At 55.4% G+C, this 26,093-nt stretch overlaps 1 protein-coding gene across 3 annotated transcripts in view; it reads left to right on the top strand.

The window, feature by feature from the left end:
• Window positions 1-21,036, top strand: part of GALNT2 (polypeptide N-acetylgalactosaminyltransferase 2) — a 186,588-nt gene extending 165,552 nt beyond the window's left edge. For all 3 annotated transcript variants that reach the window (XM_032491846.1, XM_032491847.1, XM_032491848.1), the window contains exons 11-16: window positions 2,673-2,799; window positions 8,290-8,382; window positions 8,699-8,782; window positions 10,792-10,918; window positions 14,644-14,763; window positions 18,956-21,036. In XM_032491846.1, coding sequence (XP_032347737.1) covers window positions 2,673-2,799; window positions 8,290-8,382; window positions 8,699-8,782; window positions 10,792-10,918; window positions 14,644-14,763; window positions 18,956-19,111 — 707 coding nt within the window. In that variant the 3' untranslated portion in view covers window positions 19,112-21,036. The remainder of the gene's footprint in view (window positions 1-2,672; window positions 2,800-8,289; window positions 8,383-8,698; window positions 8,783-10,791; window positions 10,919-14,643; window positions 14,764-18,955) is intronic.
• The last annotated feature ends 5,057 nt before the right edge of the window (window positions 21,037-26,093 follow it).

The following is a 26,093-nucleotide window of genomic DNA, read 5'->3' as shown; positions in this document are numbered from 1 at the left end:
GGCTTCCTGCAAGTTCCCTGGAAGGGCTTGAGTGGCTCAGGTGGGACAGGGAGGAGCAGGGCACTGCTGGCCTCCGGGCACCCCCTCCCCAGGACTGGCTCCCATACGGCCGCTCTGGAGGGGTCTTCTCTGAGGGACGAAGCAGCACAAGGTATCAGCAGGGGAGGTCCCTGACGTGTGAGTCCTTCCCTTCTCGGCACTGCTCCAGCTTGATTTTCTGGGTGCCGCTTGCATACCCCTGTGGCTGTCCGGCCTGAGGGCCTGTGTTAGGAGAAACGGGGTTTGGGGATGCCTGAGTAAAATCCAAACAGCCCCTCCAGGTGTGCCCCCCCAAATCTACTAGTGTTCCCGGGCCCCCTGACCAACAGTATAAGTCTACCTGAAGCAAGAATAGGGGACAAAGAACCAGCTCCCTGGCCCCTATGAGATGGAGGGTTTAGGCTCCTTGGGGACTGTTCGTCCTTCTCGGCATGTCCGTGTTAGCAAGGGTGTGACTGCCTCCTGGGCATCACCTCATTTCATGCTTTCTGGGAGGACCGAGGTCCAGCCTGACCTTCTCAGAGCTGGTTGTTAGCAGAGCCGAGATGCAGGGACAGACTGCCTACTCAAAAAGCCACTGAGCGCTCTTGAGTAACCAGCCCTACGTGGCAGGGCTCCGTGGGTTCAGAGTTGACTGTCACTGTGCATGTACTTAGCCATAAAAATCCATTTAACAGACTCCCAGACAGAAGCCAGGGGACCTCCGCTGCCCCCAATTTTGAATTTTCCAGGCAAGCCATTGTATATCTGAATTTTATTTCCCTGGATCCAGAGAACCTCTAGTCAGGTTCTGTTTGACACTATAGAAGGAAAGTCAGAGAGCTGTCACTGCCTGGGCTTGGTCGTGAGCACACGTTCCTAATGGTGCAAGGGAATGGTTGGTAAAGTCTCACAGCAGCTGTGGGTGTTACGTGCTCCTAGTGAGGGAGGTGTTTCTGGCTTTAGTTTGCTGGATCCAGGGAGAAATGGTAGAAATGGATGCTGTTCTGCCCCTGAGTGGGTGTCACGGGCCGTCAGCTGCAGCCTGGGCACCCGTGGCAGCAGGAAGCCTGGTCTGGAGGACTTCCCAGCCTCACAGCGTGGTCCGCAGGGATCCCCCACCTGTTTCCCATCCATCTGCACGGGCGGCGGTGACCGCTGATTCCATCGTTCTGTCTTGCTGCCCACCACGTTGTTAGGGATGCCAAGTGATGTAGACGAAAGACCCTTTCATATGAAGACTTTCAGGGAAGTCTTTCAGGGGAAAAAAAAGAAAAATCTTAACTTTACAGAATGTTATATCTTGATTTTCCTGTTTAACCTCCATCTCCCACGTTTGGTCAGACCTCTGGCTCAGGCTGCAGCTGCTCAGATGGGTGGCGATTAGGACAGGAGCCTGGTGGGGGTGCCTGTGTGCCCAGAAGCCAGCGCATCCAGGCTTCTCCCAAGCGAGGATGCTCTGGGCCGCGTGCATGTGCACATCGAGGTGACATCCAGGTGTCCCCTCCCTGCTCGGGTAGAATCTGTGTTGCCTCCTCCAGGTGGCTGCGAGGGCTGTCAGTCACCGTTTGCTCCTGGCCGCTGGGCTGTGCTGGCTGGCTGGACGCCTGCTGACTGATGCTCAGGAACAAAATATGTTGTGCGATGTAAGGGATGAGATTTTTGTCCCGGATGGAAAAGCCCAGATGCGTGCTGGTATCAGTGCACTTACAGTGAGCTTTAGAGGAAGGTGGTGGATACAGCTGGCTGCCTGTTACATCGACATTAGGGCTTCAGTGTGGGCACTTCGTGCTTTGAGTCACGGCCGTTCACGCATCTCCAGGTTGCCTTTGCTGACAGTGTGGACGCTTACAGGGGCAAATGTCATGTCCCTGATCATGAGCCAGCTACGGAGGAATCCTGCCCGCATCTCATCCACAATGTCTGTGATGCTACAGGACAGATGTGGTCCGATGCCCACAGTCCTTTCTATTCACCGTAGCCCAGGGAATCACTCTTGTGCCAAGGCTTCTAGTCTGAAAAGTGTTTCAACCAGCTTGTTCTTTCTTTTTAATTTGGAATAGGATTCTTTCGTGAGAACATGGGATTTGGCGACACAAAGACTAGCCGGCATCCGTAATTCTGATCAGCGCTAAAATCTAAGATAGTAAATGTCGCAGTGTGGGTAGTTTGTTCAGCATGAATTATTTTCCTCGTCTCCACCACTTTAAATTGTCCGTAAAACAACCCTCTGTAGGGCAGACACACTCTTCGTGACGTGTGATCTCTCCTTCAGTCTTTTTTCTCTCTCCATCTGGATTGAGGTTTCACTGACAATTTAAAAATTGTATATATTTAAGGTAAACACCTGGTCGGATACACATATACGTTGTGAAATGTTCCCAGTATTCAAACTAATTTTGAGTTTTGACACCCACCCCCTGCCCTGCACATACTTTCTCAGTTGTGCCATGGAGCATAGAGGCCTGGGTGTCAGGTGTCCCCAGCAGGGGACGGTCAGGACCCTCTGGAAAGAGGCTGCTCCTTGTTGACATCACCTCTGGCAGTCGGGGGCGCCAGGAGCCCCCATGGTGGTGGTGGTGGTGGGTGGGTGTCTGCACCCTGTCGGGCGGCCCCAGGCTCCGGCGGTCACCCTGTGTCGCTCTCGGCCGCAGAGATCTCGTTCCGCGTGTGGCAGTGTGGCGGCAGCCTGGAGATCATCCCCTGCAGCCGCGTGGGACACGTGTTCCGGAAGCAGCACCCCTACACCTTCCCGGGCGGCAGCGGCACCGTCTTCGCCCGGTAAGTGGCCAAGAGGCTGAGCTCAGCCAAGGCCAAGGTCATGGCCCACCGCCCCCGCCCCCAACAGGAGCAGACCTTGGGCTGTGTGGAAACAGCTGTCCTTCAAGGCACCGCCACTCCACAGTGACCAGGGGCAACTATAGAGAGGGACATTATGCCGTGTGATGGATGCTGGTCCCAAAGGCTCCTTGGCATCCAGTTCAGTCTCAGGGAGACACGGTTGTCATGATGGAGAGCAGCCCTGGGGTGGCCAGGGCTCGGGGTGGGGGCGATGGGGCTGGTCTGCACCCTGATAGTCCTAGCTGCACAAATGTACACACATGTGAGAGATCACCAAACTGTTCGCCTGAAATGTGTTATGGGGAGATATTAAAGAAGAGAACTGAGACTTTTTAAAATCACATATAACCATGCAAGGTGCAACCTATGAACAGTATTAAAGTCAGACCACACTGAATTTAAGCCCAAAAGGCATTGCAGTACACAGAGATGAGTCACAGTAGATGACAGATTTTAGCAAATACATGAAGAGCTTTCAAAAGGAAGACAGCAAATTACCAGGCTGGGGGGAACCACTTATTTCCCTCGGGACCTCTCAGATGCAGGAGATAAAGCCACGTGCAAGCCAGCCAGCCTGGCCTCGGGGAGCTGGGAGGAGTCAGCCCAGCACACGCACAGCTGAAAAGATCACCTCGGACACTGAGGGATGCTGCGAACTAGGTGAAACGTGGTCCCGCCGGAGGACGGGCTTGCAGGGCGGCATGCACCCGGAGGGAGGGGCCCTCTGGGGACCAGCGCTCGTCCCAGACCTGAAGGGCAGGATGGAGGTGCCAGGGGGCCCCTGGGGAACAGCGCATCTGTTGGGGGAGCAGGTCCTCGGGGCTGAGCTCAACCTGCAGAATAGAAGGATGCCAGGTGGGGTGGAACCCCGAGAGTGAGGGGAGCGGGAGTCTAGACCGGCCGGCTCTGCACCCCTGCAGGTCGAGGGAAACCTGGCAGTGTTTTGATGCGGGAGGAGGCTGCTGTGGGTTTTCAGCAAGGACTCGACTTCTCCATTTTAAGCATTAGAGGATCCTTCCCACCACTGGGCAGAGGGTAGTGAGGACGACACCAGGATGAGCCGATGGTGTGAATGGAGCGTCTCTCTCCTCCGCTGCAGCATCAGAGGTGGGGGGCCCCTGGGAGCTGCTGCGGCACCCCAGGCAAAGACGAGCCGGCCAGGATGGGGGCTGGAGCCGTGACGCTGGGGGCCAGGTTCCAGCTGCGTCCAGAGGCAGGCAGTGCTCACTGACGGACTGGCCGTGACAGGAGAGGACGAGTGAGGACTCCAGGGTGACACCCAGGCTTTCGGTCACACAGTCGGCTGATGGGACACCCCTAGTGACGTAGGAAACCTCAGAGCAGGTGGGCATGCATGAGGGGAGGGTGACTAGCTCATCTCTCATCTGGCATTCTCAGACTTTCATTGGGACGTGTGTCTTGTACAGAAACCGGATTTTTAGTGTAAAGAATCTGCATTCTGGGAAACTTTTAAAAAGCCAACTGTCAGATAGTGCTTCTGAGCAAAGTGCCTGCTCTCCAGGGGTACAGATCTTTTCCCAGATGTTGTCTCGACTTCACTTTTGCTCTTTACAAAAAACAAAACTATGTTCTTACACAATGAACTCTACAAAATCAAACCAGCGGTGACCTGAATGCTTTTCCCCTGGGGTAGCGTGGGGTTCTTCCCAGAAACATCCTGTGGAGACACATCAGATGTTCCAAATCAAAGCAGGAGGTTTCAGAAAACAGGCTGTTAAAATACACAAAACATTGCCTTACACACTTTTCCTTAAGGATGAAAAGCCCTCTTTTTTAGAAGGAAAGCGGCTCCGTTGTATTTCACAGCCCAGGAGTCCACGTGGTAGAGGTGTGGAGAGGACACAGACGCAGGGTCCGGATCTGGGGGCCCCTGTGCCTGGCCTTCGGCAAGGCCCTCGCTGCCCTCTTTCTCATCTTAAAGAGGTGGAACATGTTATTTCTGAGGTCCCTTTCCAGCTCCAAGTTCTCTTGCAATTCCCTCTAATATGTGGCATTAAATGTGTAAATATTTTCATTGTCTAAAAATTGGGACTTGGCCACGGAAGCTAATGTTTGTGGAGTGTTTCACGTGCGCCAGGCTGTTAAGGGCGTTACAAATATTAACGTAACGCGATCCTCGTAAGACCTGACAAACTACAGACTGTTACTAATTTCCACTTGGGAGTGAGGGAAACTGAGGCACGGGAGGGTTCGGCTCTGGAGTGCGTGTGATCCTTTTATCCGGATCCCTGAGTGCAGGTAGCACCTGAGGTTGCTGGGGTTAGACACAGGTTCTGAAGTAGGTTCTGGAATGGAAGGTCGAGGTCTTCAGCGAGCGAGAGTGAGGCGGGGATGAAGGGATGGAGAAGTGGCCGCGTGGGGACCTGCCCTGTTCCCCCCACCACCACCCCGTGTGCCCTGGGCACCTGTCATTTTCGGGAGAGCTTGGCGGTGACACCTGCAGACTCTCCCGTCATACCTTTGGCTGTGGCACCCACATCCCTGGAGACCAGGTGATAGAGAACCACAGGCCGCTTCCTCCCCTTTTCCCCCACAGCTGCATTTCCAGTCAGCCCCTCACAAGCCTCTTTAGAGAGTTTGGAGAGTGTTGTGCAGGCGCCTGCGTGTGTGCTGATTAGTTTCCCCGAAGGCCAGGCAAGGTCCCAGGCACAATGGCCGCGGGGCCGTGGGGCAGCTGCCTTAGAAGGGTATTTGGGTTTCCACTTAGTGGTTCACAGTGAGCCCTAACTTTTTCATGCGGAGGGGTACTACGAAGACGTTAAATACAGAAAACGCGGGTTTAAACTTCCTTTCTTACCGACCCGGCCGGCGTGGTGACCGCCGCGCAGTGCGACTGGCGGGCCGGCCTGCCCTGCGCCTCCACCCTCCTCCCCGCGGCCTGCTGCCCGGTGCGGGTGCGTAACCTGCGCGGAGCGGGGCGGGAGGGGCGGCTGAGGCGGGAGGAGCGCGGAGAGAGGACGGGGGGCCTCCAGGCGCCCAGCCCCGCAGCCCGAGGAGACCGTTGGGCACACAGTAGGAGCCTCATAGACGTTTGCGTGGACGAGCTGAAACCGGTGCTGAGCAGCACGTGAAGCTTGTCCTGTGAGGCAGACAGGAAAGGGTTGTGCTGCGGGTGGGGGCTCAGAACCGACTTAATCACTTAATGGCTTCGGTGATTTAAAACCACCGTGGGGCGGTGGGGGGAGTATAGCTCAGGGGCAAGCGCGTGCTCAGCCTGCATCAAGGTCTGGGGTTCAATCCCCAGCACCTCCATTAAAGAATAATAATAAAACCACTGTGTGATTCCAATTCAGAAAACCTTAAAACTCTTACAGCTGGAAGGGACCTAGGAGATTCTGGACTCAAACCGTTTTCATTTCAGCACAGGAGGCACACAGCCAGTTAGAGGCTGACCGGGCACAGGCGAAGGCGCGGGCCGTTCACAAGGCCCTGGAACCCACTGGGGACATTTAACGACTCTTCTGAGAAATAGTACCTGTGATCCTGTATCCCTGGCATTTTTAATATTTAGAAAAAAAATTTATTTATTGAGTTTTTTAATCTGTTTTTTGTTTTGGGGGAGGTAATTAGGTTTATGTATTTATTTTAGAGGGGGTACTGGGGATTGAACCCAGGACCCCGTGCATGCTAGGCATGCACTCTACCACTGAGCTATATCCCCTCCCCCTACATTTTTAATGTTTAAATAATTGTTGTATCTAGGTATTTTTTAACAGGGAAAGTAAAAACTTAACCAATCTCGTTACCAAAGATAGCACCCTTATAATATGGGGGAAACATCCTTCAATCGCTCTCCCCCTCCTCCCCCTCCTCCCTCCGCACACATATCTGTCCTGTTATCTATTTTATTTTCACCCAAAAAGTCAGGGACATCATTCTGTGGCAGCGTGTAAAATGTACGCGTGTATTTTTCATGGCCACGGGGGAGTCTGTGTGTTTGACCGCTTCCTTGTTGATGGTCATGTAGTTTGGGGGGTTTGTTTTGGTGTGGGTTTTGCCATTATAAATGATGCCAAGTTGAGCGGATTCTCACTCCCAGGTGATTGTTTCCTGGAGGTGAATTTCTAGAAGCAGAAACTGCCTGGTCAGAGGGCAGGGGGACTCGTGTTGCCCCGTCTGCCTCTAACAGGTGTTCTGAACAGCAGCCCATCTTCCACTTCATGAAAAGAAAAAAGACACATAGATCACTTTATGTAAAGGATACACACCCCACACAGAAATGATTTTAATAATTGTAGCTCAGATGATTTGAAAGCACACTATTTTATTTTATGTTATTTTGGGAGGGGTGGTAATTAGGTTCATTTATTTATTTTTAATGGGAGGCCTGGGGATTGAACCCAAGACCTCGTGCATGCCGAGCATGTGCTCTACCACTGAGCTGTACCTGCACCCCCCGAAAGGCCCACCATGTAAAAGAGACCTTTCTGAAGGAGGACAGGTATTGGAAAAGGTGAACATCGCCTCCCCGATGTATTTGCTTTGGAAGAACAGAGTGCCTTCCGCCTGGGTTCTTAGAGCGTTGGCTCTAAGCGTAAGGGGGCAAGTCCTCTTCGGAGCGGAGTCCGGGGACAGGGGAGCAGAGGTTCACTGTATGGACGCTGCTTCGTAGATGCTTTAGGGAGAAAGGTGGCAGGAGAAGGTGCTGCCGCCTGTGAATGTGGTGGCTTTCAGTACGTGTCGTACATTCAAGGTAGGTCGTTCCGGGGGGCGTATTGGTCGTGGATCGTGGTTCTGGCCGTGATTGTGAGATCTACACACGTGGGCTTGCTTGCCTTCCGGAGAAGCCTGTTCTGTCTCTGCCCCCCGCCAGCACTGTGCAGGGGGAGCCCCAAATGTGGGGCAGAAGCTACCGGGCCCCGAACAGGACACTCTCAGCTCAGGTCTGCCAACAGCCGTTTTAATCATAACTCCAGTCTATTCTTGACTTTTCCCTGGAGCTCTCTCGTGGTAGCTCTCTGCTTCAGCCATGATGAGAGAGGCCAAGGAGAATGGAGGCCAAGGATTTCTTGGCTGTGCTTCCTGGCACCAGCCCTCTGTGGATACATAATAAGAGTTATTGCAGAGTAATTCTCTTTTGTCCTTCTTGATGGCACAACCCCATTCCCCTTAAAATACCTACCGGCGCTGTAACTCTAACGTTGACTTTCGCTCTTTGACCGGCTGTGTTCTGTAAAAGACCGAGGAGGCGGGTTCTGTTTGTTCAGCAAGCCCCGACAAATGCAGCCCGGGGCGCTGGGGGGACAGCCCGCTCTACGCTCTGTGCACATGCCTCTGCCACACTGCCCCCCCCCACCCCGCTGCCACACCAGAAGCACCTTCCTCCTTAGCGCTGCAGGCTGACAAGTGCAGACGAGGTGATGCTGATGGAAAGAGAGCAAATCCCAGCTCAGTGTGTTTTGTTTCTAGTAACACCCGCCGGGCAGCAGAGGTCTGGATGGACGAGTACAAAAATTTCTATTACGCAGCCGTGCCTTCTGCCAGAAACGTCCCTTACGGAAAGTAAGTGTGACTCGCACCCTTCTTGCTGCTGCTTGGGATCCTTGGGGTGGGGGATGGGGGGTCAGCCCACACCCTAAACCCTAAGCATCATTCTGTGGTCAGAGCTGAGAACAGCCACCAAGGTGCCAAAGTGGGGTCACTGCTCATGGCTGGCAAGGGCATGTGGGAAACGGCAGGGTCCTGGGGACAGAAGCATGGTGATGCGGTCCCCACTGCCTGCCCCAACCCTGCTCTCATCGGCAGATTTCCAGGTTTGACATAGACAGCCCGTCCCTTCCTAAAGTTGGTAAAGGACCCTTGTCTCCTTCTTCTCCAGTATCCAGAGCCGACTGGAGCTCAGGAAGAAGCTTGGCTGCAAGCCTTTCAAATGGTACCTTGAAAACGTCTACCCAGAGTTAAGGTGAGTGCCAGTGCCGGGCTCCACGCTGGAGGGTGCAGACGCGGCCAGTGCTGGGGCGCACGGGGCCTGGAGGTGGGGTGGAGGCCATGCTCAGGGCCGGAGGCTGGGCCCCACCACTACCCCCAGGCCCCCGACATGTGCTCATGAACTGTGGCTCTCCTGGGGTTCCCCCCCAGCCCATTCTTCATAGACCTGGAACATCCCCATGGGGCCACCTCATTTAGCCGGTCCCCCTGGTGAGATGATGGCTGAGTGACCCTGAGGATGCCATCTCCCCTGCTCTGTGAGTAGCCGGGGGCAGCTCCGGCCCCCAAGGTGGGCGCTCTGTGCTGCCAGCCCTCAGGTCCTCCCTGCCCGCTTCCGGCTCTGTAGCCTCACCCTCCTCACTGCTCTCGCCCTGGTGTTGGGGGCAGACACCCAGCCAGCTCCATCTCCTCCCCTCCTGCGGGCCAGCAGGTGACGCCACTCCTCAGAGCTTGGAGGACGGCCCCCCACCCCCACCCTGCTCCCCGCCCTCATGCCTCCCTTCTCCAGGCTAGTTTTTACCATGTGTGTCATGGGAATAATCACCCTGGCCCCTGCTCCCCTCTGTGAGGATGAATAATGGCAGAAATAGTCCTCTGAGCCGTCTCTGCAGCTGGCCTTTCATTTTAAATGAACGCCCTCGGGTCCTCAGGGAGCGCAGGTACCCATCAGAGGACCTCTAGGTCTGTGGCTTCCAGGCTCCATCTGAACTCCGTCCTCTTAAAGAGGTTTTCAGACAGGGTTTGCCTTAATGCAGCACACGCTTTCTGAATGTCCCCAGGGCATTTGCAGCAGGTCACTCACCTCCAGCCCGGGGGCTGTGAATGCCGGAGTCACCCACAGTCTCCTCTGTGCTGACGGTCCCTCCAGTGCCCGTGTCCCTGAGATCTGCCTGAGCGTAGGTCATGCGGCCTTGCCTCTCCACCCTGTTCACCTGCATCGCTCGTTGGAACTGTTTGCTCTGCTTAAGCGAGGCCCCCGACGCTGCACTCCCAGGGGAGGGGAGGAGCCGGACGTCCTCTCCCTGCCCCCTCTGGGCAGGACGGCCACTAGTGGGAAGCCCCTGGTCGCCGCCCCTCCCCCGGCCGACGAGGGCCTCTCCGCTGCGGGCGGCGGCCCTGTAATGACACCCCCTGGGCTTTTGCTTCCTGGTGGCCTGTGCCCTGGCGACCAGACACCAGATGGAATGACATTAAATGCACAATTTCATGCTGAGGTCACCTGTGTGGGGTGACACGGGGCCACGCGCCACCTAAGACCACATCGGAAGGGTTGAGCACCACACCAGTGGGTGGAGCTGCTACCCCTGCCCGTGCCGGACGAGGGAGACACCAGCCTAGTGTTTGGACCACGTCAGCGACAATCACTCCCGTCTACTAAGTGCTTCCTGTGGGCCGGACTCTGTGCTCAGTGCTTCGGGTGGAATGTTTGTGGAATCCTTGCAGCAAACCTGTTTAGCAGGACAGCAGAAGAGGGAACGGGGGCTTAGACAGACCGAGAGACTGAGCAATCGCTCCCACAGCCGGCGCGCGGCCAGGGCCGGGCTGCAAGTCAGGTCTGATCCTGGAGCGTGTGGCCGCACCCTCTGTGCCCGCCTGCTCTCTTGGGCCCCCGACACCCTCATTTGTGCTTTCCCCTCTTCTAGATGGGGGTCAAGCCTAAGTCTGTCTGAAAGTTCCAGGCAGCAGGCTCTGACCACGTTAATTGCTTTTCTGAATGACTTCCAGCAGCGTGAAAAGGAGCGTTTCCTTTCCAGAACAATGTCCTTGGTACAAAATAGAAAGGATGCTTCAACCTGAAGTCTTCACTTAGGGTTAGAGATAGAGGAAGTCAGAGCCATGCTGCCTCGGGACTCAGTTGGCCTTGCTCTGCCTGTTTGATTTGTCCTGTTTGACCCACGACAACGGCTCTGAGCCCTGTGAGGGGGTGGGAACCGAGGCAGTGGCCCTGCTGAGTCGAGCGAGTGACTCTTTCGTTGGTTCCAGGGTTCCTGACCACCAGGATATAGCTTTCGGGGCCTTGCAGCAGGGAACCAACTGCCTGGACACTCTGGGACATTTTGCTGACGGTGTTGTTGGGGTTTACGAGTGCCACAATGCCGGGGGCAACCAGGTATGTGCACGGAGGGGCGAGGGGAGCAGGAGGGAGCCCTGAGCTCACGGCCCTGCTGCCGCCTTTCTCCTGGGCCTGGAGACGGCCCAGGCGAGGAGGTGCCCGGGTCCCGCTGGCCACCCTCTCACTGCCGGCCTTGGGGTCCTCCTGGAGCCTCGGCAGGGCTCTCTGCTGCAGGGCGGCCTCAGTCTTCCCCTCCCTGGTGTCTTCCTGCCTCCTCTGTCCTCCCCGGGGTGTGTGCTTATCCCGCCCGGAGCTCCTGTTCTGTGCCCACGTCTGCGCCTACACCAGCCTGTGTCCCACGGCCACCACAGCTGCCTGTAGGAAAAACAGCTTAAATATAAAAGCCCGCCACCTTCTGTCCTTATGCAAGAGGAGAGAGGTGAGTGAGGGCCTGTGTGTCCCAGAAGCACAATGTTCGAGAAGGTGGTTTTCCCATGAGATAATAAGGATTTGGTAAAATGAGGGTTTCATACACAAAAATGGTCAGGCTGGGCTATGTGCTGTCATCTCCTGCTCTCAGGGGGCCTAATGTTTAAAAAAAAAAAAAAAAGGCACTTTAACTCAGTGCATCCCAGATGTATTGGTTCCGGAGCCTTCTTTAAACAGAATGGTTTTTGGAAGAGGGAGCCTGCTTTTGTGTGGAGCTGACTGGTCCACACCCTCCGGAGGAGTGTGTAGGCAGACGGCAGCCTCCCCTCTCCACTTGGTGGTGGTGTCTTCACAGTTGCTCGGAGCGGCCCGGACACGGGCAGTCAGACAAGTGAGGCACGGGGCGGGGTGGTCCCCCTCCGGCTCCAGCCGCCATCCGGAGGCAGCAGACCCCGCCTGGCTCTCGGCTGTCTCCTGACTGTGGGCAGGAAGAGCCCAGGAGCTTCTGGGAAAGACTGATCCTGGGCCCCACGGCCAGAAAGCCTGACTTCATGAGTCTGGGGTCAGCGAGCAGCAGAGTGTCTGAAGGGCCCTGGAGTGGCTGACCTGACATGAGCTGCTGGCCAGGGAGGGGTTCCCAGCAGGAAGGACGCGTGAGCAGGTAACGGGAGGCGGTGTGACTCTTCCATGTGCTCACAGGGAGCATTCCCCTCCAAGGACCAGCCTGGGCCAGCAAGCCACCGTCCAGATCAGTGCTGTCCAGTGGTCCTTTGTATGTGATGAGAATGTTCTAGATCCGCACCACTTAGCACAGCAGCCACCGGCCACCTGTGGGGACTGGGCACTTGGAACGCGGCGAGTTGACCGGGGATGTACCGTCTTTACTTTATGTAACTGTAATTACTTTAGAGATCAGGTGGGGTGCAGTCCCGGGGGAGGCAGGAAGCTGGGCTCTAGCAGGCAGCTCGCAGGTGTCCAGCTGCGCACCTCCCAGGGCGCTTCGCAAACTGAGAGAAACAAGGGGTGAATAACATTTCCTGGTGGAAGATCAGGCCCTTGCTCCGAGGGAGTGATCTGTCATCTGGTTTCTGGCCGGGCCTCAGCAGACACACAGGAGTGGCAGCTCAAAAAAAGCATTTCTGTAAATATTTATGAACTTTATTTTGCAAATTCAGATCATTGAAATGCAACCGAGGAATGAAGTGGCAACTCCCTCTGCTGTTTGCCTTGCTGAATTTGTTTTTCTAGAATTCAGTGTAATGTCTGCTTTAAAATAATGAAGCCCACGACAGCAAGAAGGTTATAGAAATATTCAGATATGAGCTTTAACTGCAGATCAGCAAACGCCTCAACATCTTCCAACACCTGCTTCCAAGAACAATGGGAAGCCTTTCTCCTTAAAGAGATTCCCCACCCATCCCTCCTCTTACCCAGGTGGGGGTTGTGGGGGGGTGTCTTTGCGATGGAAGGTGCAGTGGGGGTCTCCTTCCCGGGACCTCTCTGGTGCCTGTTGGTGCTTTGTAAGCACACACCCTGCCCACCCCACACCCCCCACCCCACAAGGGGACAGCATCGCGGAAGATGAGAAGTGCCCCTCGGGGGCCGACATACGGCCCTTTCAAGGAGGCTCCGCAGAGCTCAGAGCCAAGGGACAAGTGGGGCCAGCCGGGATGCTGTCTGCATCCAAGTTTGGGGAACCATGGGAAGCAGGCCAAGCGAGCTCTTCCCCTCCAGGACTTGTCAGAGCCTCTCATCGGCCACTTGTGAATTTGCGGGAGAGACAAGTGGCCCAAATTCAAGGTTTCCCAAATTTATTTAACCTGGAACCAACTTTTCATAGAATTCCTCACGGATTGAAATACACTAATTAAAAAGTGAGAAAATCGAAGCCGAGGGGAATGAGGAGCCTGACTCCCGTGAGGGGACAAGGAAGCCCGCCCAGGCTGGGGGGGCCTCTCCCTTCTGTCCCGGATGGGGCCCGAGCCTCGGCCCCTGCACCCGGCTCCTCCCAGCTGGACGCCTGCTCACAGGCCGTGTGGGCGGGACAGAGCCTTCAGTGTTGACGGTCTCCTGATCGCAGACCATTTGCTCCAAGGTGATTTAGGGACTGAGCACTGAGGCTTCTTTCCAGGATGCATTCCCGCCCTTCGCTCTGTTCCTTGCGCACAGAAAGAAGAAAATCTGTCTGAAGCACTTGCTAGTGCCCAGCGCTACATACTACACATGTGTCACCTGCCCTCCCCACTGGGGAGGGAGCTTCTGGAGGGTGAGGCCTCACCTGTGTGTTTGCTGCCGGGGGCCCAGCACTCTGACAGCACCTGAGTCGTCGCAGGGGCTCAGCCGACAGTCGCCGGGGTGGATGGGTGAATGGCTGGACAGACAGATGACTGCAGCAGCTTTCCTGGGCCTCTAGCCAGCCGCAGGGGGCACTGGGAGGGAACCCCTGGTGGGATTCCGAGTTAGAAGAGGTCTCGCTGCTTCTGGATCCTGAGGGCTCACTTGGGTTTTATCCATCTGAAAGGGCCACGTCCTCGCGTGATGGTCAGAAGCTGTCTCCTGTCTTAGCTGTGGCCCCGCCCAGCCTCCGCCCTCCACGTGGTCTTGTTTAGTGTCAGAATAAGTGGTTCTGCTCTCAGCCCTGCCTCAGCCCTAAAGGGGTGTGTGTGTATTTTCTAAGATGACAGGCAAGTTCTTTCAGCCTTCTCTGGCACAGTCTTCCCATCTGTAAGATGGGGATGGTAGTAGCCTCTCGGGGGCGGTTGTCTAACATCGTGCCAGGCATGGCACAGGCCCCTGGGGCCCGCTGAGTGCCTCGTGCATGCACACCTGAGCCATTCCTGGGGTCGCACGGCGCCTCCTGGGCATCATTCAGCCAACGTAGTGCTCAGTGACGAGGCTACATATGCCAGACGTGACACTCCACGGCCATGAATGCTGTTTCCACACCACACCTGCGTGGGGGCGGAGTCATCCCGAGGGAGTGTTGCCCCTGAACGGTCCGCCTTGTGGGCACCCCAGCGTGAGCTGCAATGTGTGTGGCTCACATTCGGTGATGGGAAATTAGGCGTGGGGCTCCGCGCTGCCTTTGGGCTAAAGGCGCTAACGCTGTTCACGTCTGTCCCTTGGGTCCCCAGAGCACTCTACACGTCACCTGGTCAACTTATCGCTCAGTTGTGAGGCCCCCTCCCCCCTCCTCCGTTGGAGGTTTGCTCTTAGGCACAAAGTCGTCTGTTGGTCCTGAGTTGGTCGGGGCTTTCTGAAGCTCGCTCCCCCGCATGACCGGCCCTCTTTCCGGGCTCTCCCGTATTTCATCCTCTCATCCTGCAGCCCCTGACCTCCGCTCTGTGTTCCAGGAGTGGGCCTTGACGAAGGAGAAGTCAGTGAAGCACATGGACTTGTGCCTGACCGTGGTGGACCGGGCGCCCGGCTCGCTCATCAAGCTGCAGGGCTGCCGAGAGAACGACAGCAGACAGGTACACCCGGCGCCCGAGGTCCAGCCCGGGCCCCGCGGGCCGGGATCGCTGGGGGCACTTGCGTGTTTGTTTGAATGATGCCTGGCTGCCCCATTCAACGCCCACGCTCCTCGGCGTCTCCACGTGCTGTGGGGTGCCCCCACGGGGCAGGTGCTCAGCAAGTTCCGTGCTGGGACGCGTGGGCGACCCTGATGCTTGTGACAGGTGGGGACGTGGGGGTTGCCAGGGCTGGTCTGCCGCCCTGCTGCTCCGGACGGCTCGCTCTCTCGCCTCTGCCCCGTGAGCTACTTCTCCTGGGAGGCCATCTGTGTTGGGCTTTCTTTCCATAACCTCTGGATTGATCTGCTTATATCTGTGCCTCTCCTCCAACAAGACTGAAAAGGCAGGGTCATGTTTTGTGATCTGTCTGTTCAGCTCTGGAGGGGGCCTGCACGGACCCTCCGTGCGCTGGGCACTGGAGCGGAGGGTCCCCACACCTGGGGTCGTTTCCTCCTCACCGTGGCATGCTAGGTAAGCAGCCGTCACGCCCAGGCACTCAGACATGGGCGCCTCGAAAGGATTTGTCTGGTGACGCCAGTGAACACCCGGCAGAAGGAGATGCTGGTGGCCGGTGTGTGTGTGTCTGAGTGCTGGGAGCCCTAGCTTCCTGCGGAGGCGCAGAGCCCTGGCCCAGGAGCGAGGAAGGGCAACAGCTTCTCTGCAGACCCAGGAGCACAGCTGGGCCAGGCAGGCAGGCAGCCACGGCCAGCACACCCTGCTGGGACGCGGCCAGACCTCAGAGCCCACCCCTTGGTCTCTGGGAGAGGTGCCAGCCTGAGCGAGCGGAAGTTCTGACTTAAAACTCTGCTTTAAAAATGAAATGAGGGCAGAGGGTATAGCTCAGTGGTAGGACGCGTGCTCAGCACGCACAAGGTCCTGGGTTCAATCCCCAGCACCTCCAGTAAATACATACACACATATATACATACATACATACTAGTTACCTGCTCCCCCCCAAGTTTTTTTTAAAAAATGAAATGAAAGTCTGTGATTTCAATCACAAAAAGTTAGTGCAACACTGACCTACAAATCCATCTAGAACCCACGGTAATGTCTCCAGGGTGTTCTCACCCTGTTTCATGCCGGTTACTGGTGAGCTCCCAGCCCTGAAAGGAAGACCTATATTTTATAAAAGGTGTATAAAGAGGCCTTTCTTTCTTTTTTTTTTTCTTTATTTTTTTATTGAAGTGTGGTTGATTTACAGTGTTAGTTTCAGGTGTACAGCACAGTGATCAGTCACATGTATACATACATACATGCTTTCTTTTCAAGTTCTTTTCCATTCTAGGCCATTACAAGGTATTGAATACAGTTCCCTGGGCTCCACAGTAGGTCCTTGCTGTTCATCTGCTTTGCATGTAGTCACGTGTGTGTCTTACTCCCCAGCCCCTCGTGCTCCCCCCCCAGAAGCGGCCCTTACGTCTTATCCACAGGCCGGATGTCACTTCTTGCCAGTTACATGCTCCTTCTCGTCCCCACACCACTGGATATTTTAGAGAGAAATTGAACATACTTTTCTTTATTCATTAAATATTTTTCCTTTTAAAGTTTACAAAATTGTAAACGGTGAGAGTTCAAAGGGATGAGACCCCACACACTCCAGCGTGTCTGTTCCTTTTTCCAGCCAGTTCTCAGCTCGCAGTTTACCTTTCCAGCGTCTTTCTCCAACGTGCACCCTGAGGTACCTTGGGGGCAGAGCCTTTTCTGAACTGTGGGGGGATGGCTGGTGCAGCCCCCAGAGGACAGTGCAGTATGTCCCTCTGTCTTCTTACGTCCCCCCTTACGAGACAGATGGGCGTGGGGAGACTGAGGCACGTGGCCTGCTGGAGCCAGGAACCTCCGCCGGCATCTAGTCTGACGCTCATGTCACAGAAGGGAAACTGAGGCCTGGAGAGCAGGGCTCCCATCCAGTGTCCATTGGGAAGACCGGGGCCGGGATCAGGTCCCTTGCTGGGATCCCGGTTATCAGGAAACACTTGCAAAGGGCCACTTCTCATCTGTCCCTCCCACCCCATCCTGGGTGCCCCTCCCTGCTCTGCAGAACCCCCGCCCCCTCTGCAGGGCTCGGCTCACTACTTGCCAGTCCCTAGGGTCCATCTGTGTTGATGTTCAGTCACATGGCTGTAGGACCCGAGTGACCAGGAGGGACTGTTAAACAAAGAGGCCACTGTCCCCTGGACCCAACCTCCTGGGACCCACCCGTCGGCACTGGTGAGCACGGTGTCAGGCTGAGCGGGTGTGATGGACAGGGATGTCTGTGGCTAAAGGAGGGATAAAGTGATGACTTTATCTGGTCTCTGAACCTTTTTAAAAGACAGATGCGTAAGCCCTTGGAGGAGTTACCCTTAGTCAGAGCTTGCTGCCCACGTCCAGGTTCTCAGCCCCGAAAGGCTCATGTCCCCAGAGAGAGGCCTGCAAACGATGTGCTTTCCCGGGCACATGGCATACATGAGTGAGGGTCTGCTAAACTGTCAACCCCGAGACCTCGCCCACTGGAGAAGGCCCCAGCCCCATCAGGGGGCTTCCACCTCCCCACAGCCTGCAGGGACCCAGGCTCTGAACTGCAGGCGCTGCCTTCTGGGGACGGAGCTGGGCTTTGGGCATTTTTAGGCCCCTCTGTTTGGCTGATGTTGGGACACACACAGAGCCCCTCCAGAGAGTGGAATCGGAGCCCATCCATGCCACCTTCATTGTCAGGCGAGCCCTGGCCTCTGAGAGTGACACAGGTGGAAAGAGGGCAGGAGGAATGACTGACATCACAGAGGGCAGGAGCAGAGGAGATGATGGGCCCGGACCAGTAGCCTGCCCTGCGCCCATCGGTCGCACTGTGTACCACTATAGGTGGAAACTCCAGGCCGTCAGGCTGACTTGATAGGCATCCCCCGGTCCCTCCGAGAGCATCCTTGCAGGGCCCTGGCGTGGGTCGGTCCCCAGGGCGCTGGGCTCCCCCCGGCCTCGCTCTGCCTCCTTCCCCGCCTCATTCCTGTGCCCTTTGAGAGGAGGCTTTTCACCCCATTCTGTCCGGAGGCCACACTGTCCTGCCAGTTGACATTTGGATTCTAGGCACATTTGTGTGTTCGTGTTATGTGTGAATTTACAGTCATAGGGGAAAGGAAGGCAAGAGCAAGAACACTGAATTCCACCCTGTCAAAAGGATTTGCAAAATACTGATGGAAAGGAGCTTCAGTGCAAACAGTGTGGAAAATTAATTAGAATCGCAGACTACATTAATGAAGGGAGAGCTTTGGGAAGGAGGCACCTTAATTTTTTTTTTTTTAAGCAAAGATTTTTTTTTTTTTTTGTGAGGGGATAAACAACAGAGTGAGAGGCCCTAGGGTTGCCCATGGCTGGGCTGTGGGCCTGTTCCCTGGTGGGCCTGGCTGGCCGGCTTGGGTGGACGGGGGCGCAGGTGTGCACACACCCAGGTAGGAAGGCTGTCCATCCTGCACCGCACAAGTGGCGCACTCAGAACCGGGCAGGTGGCACCTGGGCCTGCCGTGCAGAGCCTGGGGGACTCGAGGCCAGCTGAGATAGGCCTCTCATGCCCACCGAGGAGGCAAAACCTGCGGAGAGGACAGACCGTAGAGACATCGGTTCCCTAGCGTGGTGTTCTGTCCACACCAGCGCGCCTTTCCCTCTCAATTCGCCTGACCCCGTTCCTCTGGTCCAGCACAAGGCCCCCAGGGTAAGGGGGAGCCCTGAGGTGCCTGAGCACAGCCTCAGCAGGGATGCCGGCCTCCCCAGGGCAGTCCTGGGCCCTCTTGGAGCTGGCCAGTTCCTTGGGGGGGGGGGGTGGATATCAGATGAGGCCGTCTTGTGGATGAATGCAAAGTTCATACAAGAAATTTCCCTCTGCATCAAGTCCTTTTTATGACTGAGAGGGGCAGGTGCCCTAAGCATGGGGCTTGGAAGAGGAGACACCCAAACGGGAAAGGATGGGGCAGGGAGCTGGTCGCCAGCAGGGCTCGGATAGGAGGTTTTGAGCTGCGGACCATGCAGAGAACGCAGGTTTCTAACTGGGCGCCCCGCAGCATCTCTTGCAAACTCCCATCCTTTAAAGTTTGCTGATTTTGAACGCAGACCCTGAAAGCGGATGTGCTTTGTCCCCTTTCGCGGCTGCTCAGGTTGTAAGGTGCCCTCCTGTCTTTTGCAGAAATGGGAGCAGATCGAGGGCAATTCCAAGCTGCGGCACGTGGGCAGCAACCTGTGCCTGGACAGCCGCTCGGCCAAGAACGGGGGCCTGAGCGTGGAGGTGTGCGGCCCGGCGCTGTCGCAGCAGTGGAAGTTCTCTCTCAACCTGCAGCCCTAGGAGAGCGCGGGGCCGCGCGTCCCCCCGCGCCGTCGGGCCGAGGCGGCGTTCACGTCCTTGATCACGTTTCCTAAACTTTCCGCGAAACTATATACCTCAGTATTCCATCATGGTCTGAAGGGCGGAGGCCCGGGCCCGCCCCCCAGCGCCGCCGCCCGCCCGATCCGCATCGACAGCGACCGTGCACCGTGGAGGATGGGAGGCAAGGGGCGCAGTTGCTGCATCACCGCGAGGAAAACGCTCCGAAGTCTCCACTCGGGTCCCACTGAAATCACGTACGGTTTCCATAGCGATCACGCCGGTTCGCAGGTTTACGTCTTGGTCCCCTCTCCCTGCCCTCCTGTCTCCCCAGCGCAGACCCTTCCTTCATGTGGTGTACTTGCTATATTTGGGTATGAACTTTTCTACGGTGGGACATTAAATATAAATATATATGTAAAGAAAGGATGTAGGGTCAGCCCCCTGTGGTTTCTGTAGGTCATCCTCATCTTGTAAATTCTCCGCCCCATCAGATCACGGTCGTGAGGAGGGGGGACCGGGCTCTCTCAGAGGGAGAAAGCGGCCTCCTTTGCCCGCCCCCAGCCTTAGCGGTGAGGAGGTGCTGCTGTGCCCCCCTCCCCAGGAGCCTAGTGCTGCCCCGAGGCTCAGATCTCGGCATCTCTGTTTGGCTTCAGCTCGGAGTTGTGCTCTGTGCCGGCATCCACTTTTTCATGCCCCCAGTATTTGTAAAGCTGGATGGGTTACTTATTTTGACAAATGTTGCTTTGGGTCCTTTTAGATGTACTTTCTTTTCTTCAGGGGTTAAATGAATTAAAAAACCAGTCCCCCAGCCCCCAGTGTTGGTGGGAGGCTGTCACAGTCAGCACTGGGCTAATGGCAAGGACCCTGGTGTGCTGGCACCACTGTCAAGGTCATCCGGTTCCTGGAACCTGCCTGCCTCCTGGGGCCTTGGGTCAAGAATCAGGAAAAGTGGAGCCCAAACAGTGCTCCACGACTGAGGATCAAGGGCCCGAAACAGGAGCCCGTGGCCAAGGAAGCAGAGAGGTCCGTATAAACCATGGGAATTAAAAGTCATAACAGGAGGAGGTGCTTGGGCTTACGCCTTGACACCCAGGAATGTCCCTGCAGAGCCCCTCTTGCCTCCGAGGTGTCCCCACATGCAACAGGAGACTGGCCGCAGCATCCTCAGAGTGGCTCCCTGGTCACTCTCGTGGTCACTGCCCCTGCTTCCTTCTCCGCCCACCCCCACCACGTACAGGCGCCGCCTTGAAGGTGGCCCTGTCACCTGAGCTACTACTTACTGTTAGGGGAAAACAGTCCCACTGATGGAAAACAGATTTGGTTTTAAAGTAAAACAAATTTTCATCAGGTTCTTGACAAATCTCTTGCCCACACACCTCCACCCCACCCAGAAGTCTTACAGACATTGTACCATCACGATGGGTCCACCCGGCCCTGGTCAGTGGAGGGGGGAAGCGCCCCATCCCTGAGCTGGTGGGGGCGGCAGCCTCGGGTGTTGTGAGCGGAGGTGGGCTGGGAGGGCTCCCTCGGGTGAGCTATGTTTACATGACACAGTGTGCCAAAGTGACTTACTGTGGTTGCGTTACTTTCTAGTCATCAGGACTCTCCCGCCCTCCCACTCCTGTTTTTACAAGTAAAAATGCTCCCCTAAGAGCCCCTCGAGCAAAGCTGTGGCCAAGTTAGTTGTCTTCTCTGTGCTGGTCTCTCCTATGTCTTCATAAAAGCTCAAATGATGGTATCTGTGAGTATGTTTTGCAAATTCAAAATATAGTTTGGTAATTTTTTTTTCCAGTTGATTTTTAAAAAGAACTGCTGTACAGAGCTTGTACTTTGTCCATTTTATAGATGGAAACCATCCTTGAAAATTGTTTAACTTAAATAAAGAGAAGATACTTTATAGATAACTCGCTGCTTGGCGGCCGCGGTCCCTGTTGGTCTCTATGGGATGGATGTGGCTGGTGTTTGAGGAGGGCGATTATGGTCTGTCGGGCGGTGGGGGAGCTGCTCAGTTACCATTTCTTATCATGCTTCCCAAATGCACTCACCTTTTACTGCTCTGCTCTTTGGATGTTGATTCTCATTTGTAATAAGAACCCTTATCATTTGTGGAGCATTTGTGACCCACCAGGCCCTTAAACACATCCTCATCATCTTCTCACCGTAACCTGGGAGACAGCATCATGGGCTGCTTGTCACAGATGGCTGGGGAAGCTGGTGCTTGAAGCCCTTAGCCTGCTCAAGGGCACAGGCTAACCTGCTCAAAGTCATGCCACTCCTAGATGCTCACCTGGTCAGCCCCAGGCACTCCAACCCAGGACCTACACTCCAAACCAAGGGAGGGGGAAAGGGGAAGAAGCTGAGGGGCACATATTTTCACAGCTTGATTTAAAATTGACACACTATTGACCTGTTATCTGGACTCTCCAGTTCCATCCGAGGCAGGCTGAGTTCTTCCCCCTCATCCTCGACCTTTAAAAATACCTGTCTTTGAACAACCCCACAGGGGTGTCAGGGAAACAGAACACTGACCAATTCTTTAGCGATTTGGACTGAGACTGGGGAAGCTGAAAAGAGGACCCCAACAAGTGTTTAAAACTTCTGGAGGCCCTGCTTATGCAGCCCCTTTCTCCATCATTTGAGACAAGCAAAATTTGTTCTGCCATCTAGAAAGAAGGGCTTTTAGCATAATTGTGCAGTACCCGTCAGAGCCCTTTAGAAATCCTGGGGGTGGTGTGTGTGTGGGTTTGATTCCTGCTTTGGCAACGGGGAAAATTTTATCCATTCAATAAATACTTCCTGAGAAACTCTCGATGTTGCCCTGATACCCTGAAGACCTAGGAGGGGAGGAAACGTGTTAAATTCCAGAAAAGGATGAACAGAGTGCCCAGCAGGGTGAGGCGGGGCGTTTGGGGTCGGGATTGGGTGGGTCTGGGCAGGGGTGGGGTCTCAAATGCTCAGGAAGGAGTCTGAACTGATTCTGGGGGGGTGGGGAGCAGATCTCAATGAGCAGAGAGGATCAGATTTGCAAAAAATATGTAGAATAAAATAACCCAACTCGGCTATTTGACTGCAGTATATTTCACATTTTTTAAAATAATCAGCAAGAAAAAGAAAATGTTCTCATATGCTCTTTTCTGTCCTTGGACTTACCTAAGAGAGAAAAGGAAAATCCTTCTAGATATTCTTACATACTCCTGAGCAATTTACTAATAATACAATATATATGTATTTGATTTGTTTGTAATATGTGTGCCTGCAAAAGATAAACATCATGTTTCCAAAAGCCTTTGCATCTGTAATGAGAAGTACCTGCTCGGCAAGTCCCGCCCGAGCACGTGTGGGCCCCGGCCCTGGACGCGGGGACAGGGCTGCAGGAACCAGCACGGTCCTCACCCCAGTGACACCCACGGGAGGTGAACCAGACCTGGAATGCAGTTAGGAGAATAGGCTGCGTCTTAGGAAGGCGCTTGCCTCCTGAAGGTGATGGAAGGAATCAGCTGGGGGAGGGAGGGAGGGAGAGCTCAGTGGTGGAGCGTGTGCTTAGCATGCCTGAGTCCCGGGGTTCAATCCCCAGCACCTCCGTTAAAAATTATAAGAAACCTAATTAGAAAAAGAATCAAAGGGGGAGGGGGTCACCACTGAGGGCCAGATGTGAGAACTCAGAGTGGCCGGTGCAGGCTCGCTGAAGAACTTCCAGAAATGAACTGCCTACGTTGCCCTTGAATTGTAGAGAACTCTCTATTGAAAGCACCTTCAGTTGGCTGTCAAATCCCAACTGAACGCAGCATAAATTAAGAGACATTTATTATCTCGTATAACAGGAAGTCCAAAGTGGACAGGGTTCCATGTTGATCCTGGGACTTGACTTAATCGTGAACAAACTGCTTTCTGCCCGGCCACCCCCCACCTCCCCAGCCTCCCACCAAGATGCAGGAAGACACCGTGAAGATGTAGCATTTTGTACATCCTTCTCATTCCCTCTCTTTCCCTCCCTCCCTTCCTCTCCGAGGGCGGACACACCTTCCCCAGTGACCGTCCCACCCGCTAAGACTTCTCAGCCCCCACTGCCCAGAACCGGCTCAGCTGCCTGGACACCTGGCAGTGGTCACCTCCCAGGGCCACCGTCCTCAGCCATGGATTGGGTCCTGCTGACTAGGAGGTCAGAGGGGAGGGGCAGCTACTCGGGCAATCGCAGCGCCCACCGCGTTTGCCATCACTGAAAATTCTGGAAGTTGGTGCATGGGCGGGGCAGCCATGCGGTCCCTGGTTCCTGGGACCTCAGTTGAGAGGCAGCTTCACCCTCGTCCTCTGGTGTCTGCTGGCCACACAGGGCCTCTTCAGAGAAGGATTTCAGGTGAGCGAGACATGTGATTTGAGACCACAAGGACGACCAGTCAGACTGAGCCGGTTATCAAAATATTTCTATGATACATGTTTCTTCCTGTGTTAAATAACAAGGCCTCCTGTCTCATTGCTGCTGGAATTTCAGGGTGGTGATGAGCATAAGCTGTATTTTAAAGTCTGCAATTAACATGAGATCAAGATATCTGTGATTTTTCTTTTTGGGGGGAGTGAAAGTTCCCAGTTAATTGGCTATATTCAGTTGGAGGTTTATGAAAATAAAGATGCCATTTTTCCCCATCTAAGTTTCTGGACTCCCTAAATTCTAAGACTCCGGGTGGAGATGACACCTGTGGTGCACACCTTGCTCTGGGACCAGCTCTCAGCCTCAGCGGCTGTGTCTTCCTGCTGCAGGACAGATGGAGAAGGGGGCAGTGTGAAGCCAGGAGAATCGCGGGGCAGTCAGGAGGCTGCCCAGGGCTCAAGCTGACATTGGCCCTGGACCTGGCTCCAACCTTGATTCAAAGTGGGACGAGAGCCCCCTTGAGGACGGACCTGCATGATCCAAGGTCCCAGAGACTCGCTGTCACCAAACGTACATTTACATTGAGAAATAACGGCTGACAGGGGCCCCAGGAGGTTGTTTGGGTGAGGCTGAGCCAGGAGGGGTGCAGGGAGGCCCCCCACTGTCTGACTTTTCCCACACGTGGCCTAAGGGGCCTGGGAGCTGCCACCCAACTTCTCTCCCTATTGGAGCCACATGGGAGAGAAGGTGGAAATTGGCCGGGAGCAAGGAACCAGGGTAAAGAGAAGCAGGGCCTTTTAAAAGATGTTTCTTGTCTGCCTGGCCCCTCCTCAGGGGCTGCAGAATGGAGCGGAAGGAGCAGCTGGGCACAGAGTGTGCCTGTTAGTGAGCGTCCCCAAGGGGTGCCACGCACGTCACAGGTTGGATAAGGAGGTTCCTTCAGGGGAAGGATGCGGGGCAGTGACACCAGCCAGGATGGCCAGGCCCCACCATCCAAATCACGCTCATCCTCGCAGCCTGCAAAGGAGTTGTCACTCTGTCTCACCACTGGAGAAACTGGAGGCTCCGATCAGTTAAGCGGTTCGCCCTGCTTCCCCCCCAGTGAGAGTCCTCCTGGTCCAGCCAGAGAGCAAGGCCCAGAGGACACCGGATCAGCGGGAGCCCCAGGGCAGGAGGCGCTGGGAGGAGGCTGGGAGGGGTGGCCCAAGAGGAAAGCGGGGTTGGGGCAGGGGTGTGGTGGCTGCGGTGGGAGGGAGGCTCTGGGGACACTGTCAGTGAAGAGGGGGGCCCTCTTGGCCAATTCCTGCCTCCCATCCCCCAGATCACCTTAGGAAAGTCACTTCACCAGGCCTGTGAAAGGGGGGCAGCTCGCTCACCTCACAAGGTCATTGTCAAGATGAGAGGTGAGATGTGAAAGCACCCCTGGCCCAGGGCTGCCGGGGGTGGTCCCTGCCTCGGGCTCTGGGCACGTGTGGGCAGTCCAGGCAGGGCCCAGGACAGGGGCCAGGGGAGATGCTTGTTAGAGGGGCTGAGTTTCCAACTGGAATGTCACTGCCAGGGGTGCGAGGACTAGGGGCACAAGCGGGGGCGCCAAGCCTGCCAGCACGTGGCCTCCGAGCGGCACAGAAGAGGAGGCAGCACAGGAGGAGGGCGGGAGTGCGGAGAAGACGTCCATCCAGATGCGGAGGCTAAATCCCGGCCAGGGACTGAGAGGAAGCCCGATGGCAGCGGGAGGCGGCGGAAGGAACGACACCAACCTGGCCCCACACCCGAGTGCGTGGGCGCAGTGACAAGTCCCCGGATTCGCGACCAGGGCCCACGACCAGCGAGGAGCAGGTGATCAGGCTTGTTACAGACAGAACTGTGTCCTCCCCAGCCACCACATCCATAAGGTGACATCAGGACCTCAGCATCCTAACCCCCAGGACCTCAGAATGTTTTTTGGAGCCAGGGCCCTTAAAGACGTGACTCGATTATAAAGTGTGGTCATCAGGGTGGCCCTGGTCCAATCTGACTGGTGTCCTTATAAGAAAAGGAGATGAGGACACAGACAAGCACAGAGGGAGGACCAGCAGGAGGACACGGGGAGAAGGTAGCCATCCATGAGCCCAAGAGAGACGCTTCGGAAGAGACTAACCCTGCCAACACTTTGATCTCTGACGTGTAGCCTCCAGGACTATGAGAAAATAAATTCCGGTTGATTAAGCCGCCAGCCTGTGGGACTTTGTCTCAGTGGCCCTAACAGACAAATGCGGACCTCCCCATCAGAATGAGCTGCTGCTGTAACAAAGCTCTGACAAGTGCGCAAGTGGCTTCAGAGCTGCTAAAGGACAGAAGCTGGGAGAGTTTTGCAGAGCATGTTAGAAAAAGTCTAGGTTGCTTTGAAGAAACTGTTGGGAGCAACATGGACATTTAAGGTCATTTGGGGGGGGGCCGTAATTAGGGGGGTTTTATTTATTTACTTACTTTAATGGAGGTGCTGGGGATTGAACCCAGGACCTCATGCATGCTAAGCGCATGCTTTACCACTGAGCTATACCCTCCCTGCTAAAGGTTGGTTCTTTCGAGGGCTCAGAGAGAAAAGAGGTGATCTGT

Source organism: Camelus ferus, chromosome 11 (assembly GCF_009834535.1).
Source record: "Camelus ferus isolate YT-003-E chromosome 11, BCGSAC_Cfer_1.0, whole genome shotgun sequence".
NCBI classification, from domain to species: Eukaryota; Metazoa; Chordata; class Mammalia; order Artiodactyla; family Camelidae; genus Camelus; species Camelus ferus.
This window is presented reverse-complemented; position numbering and strand designations above follow the sequence as displayed.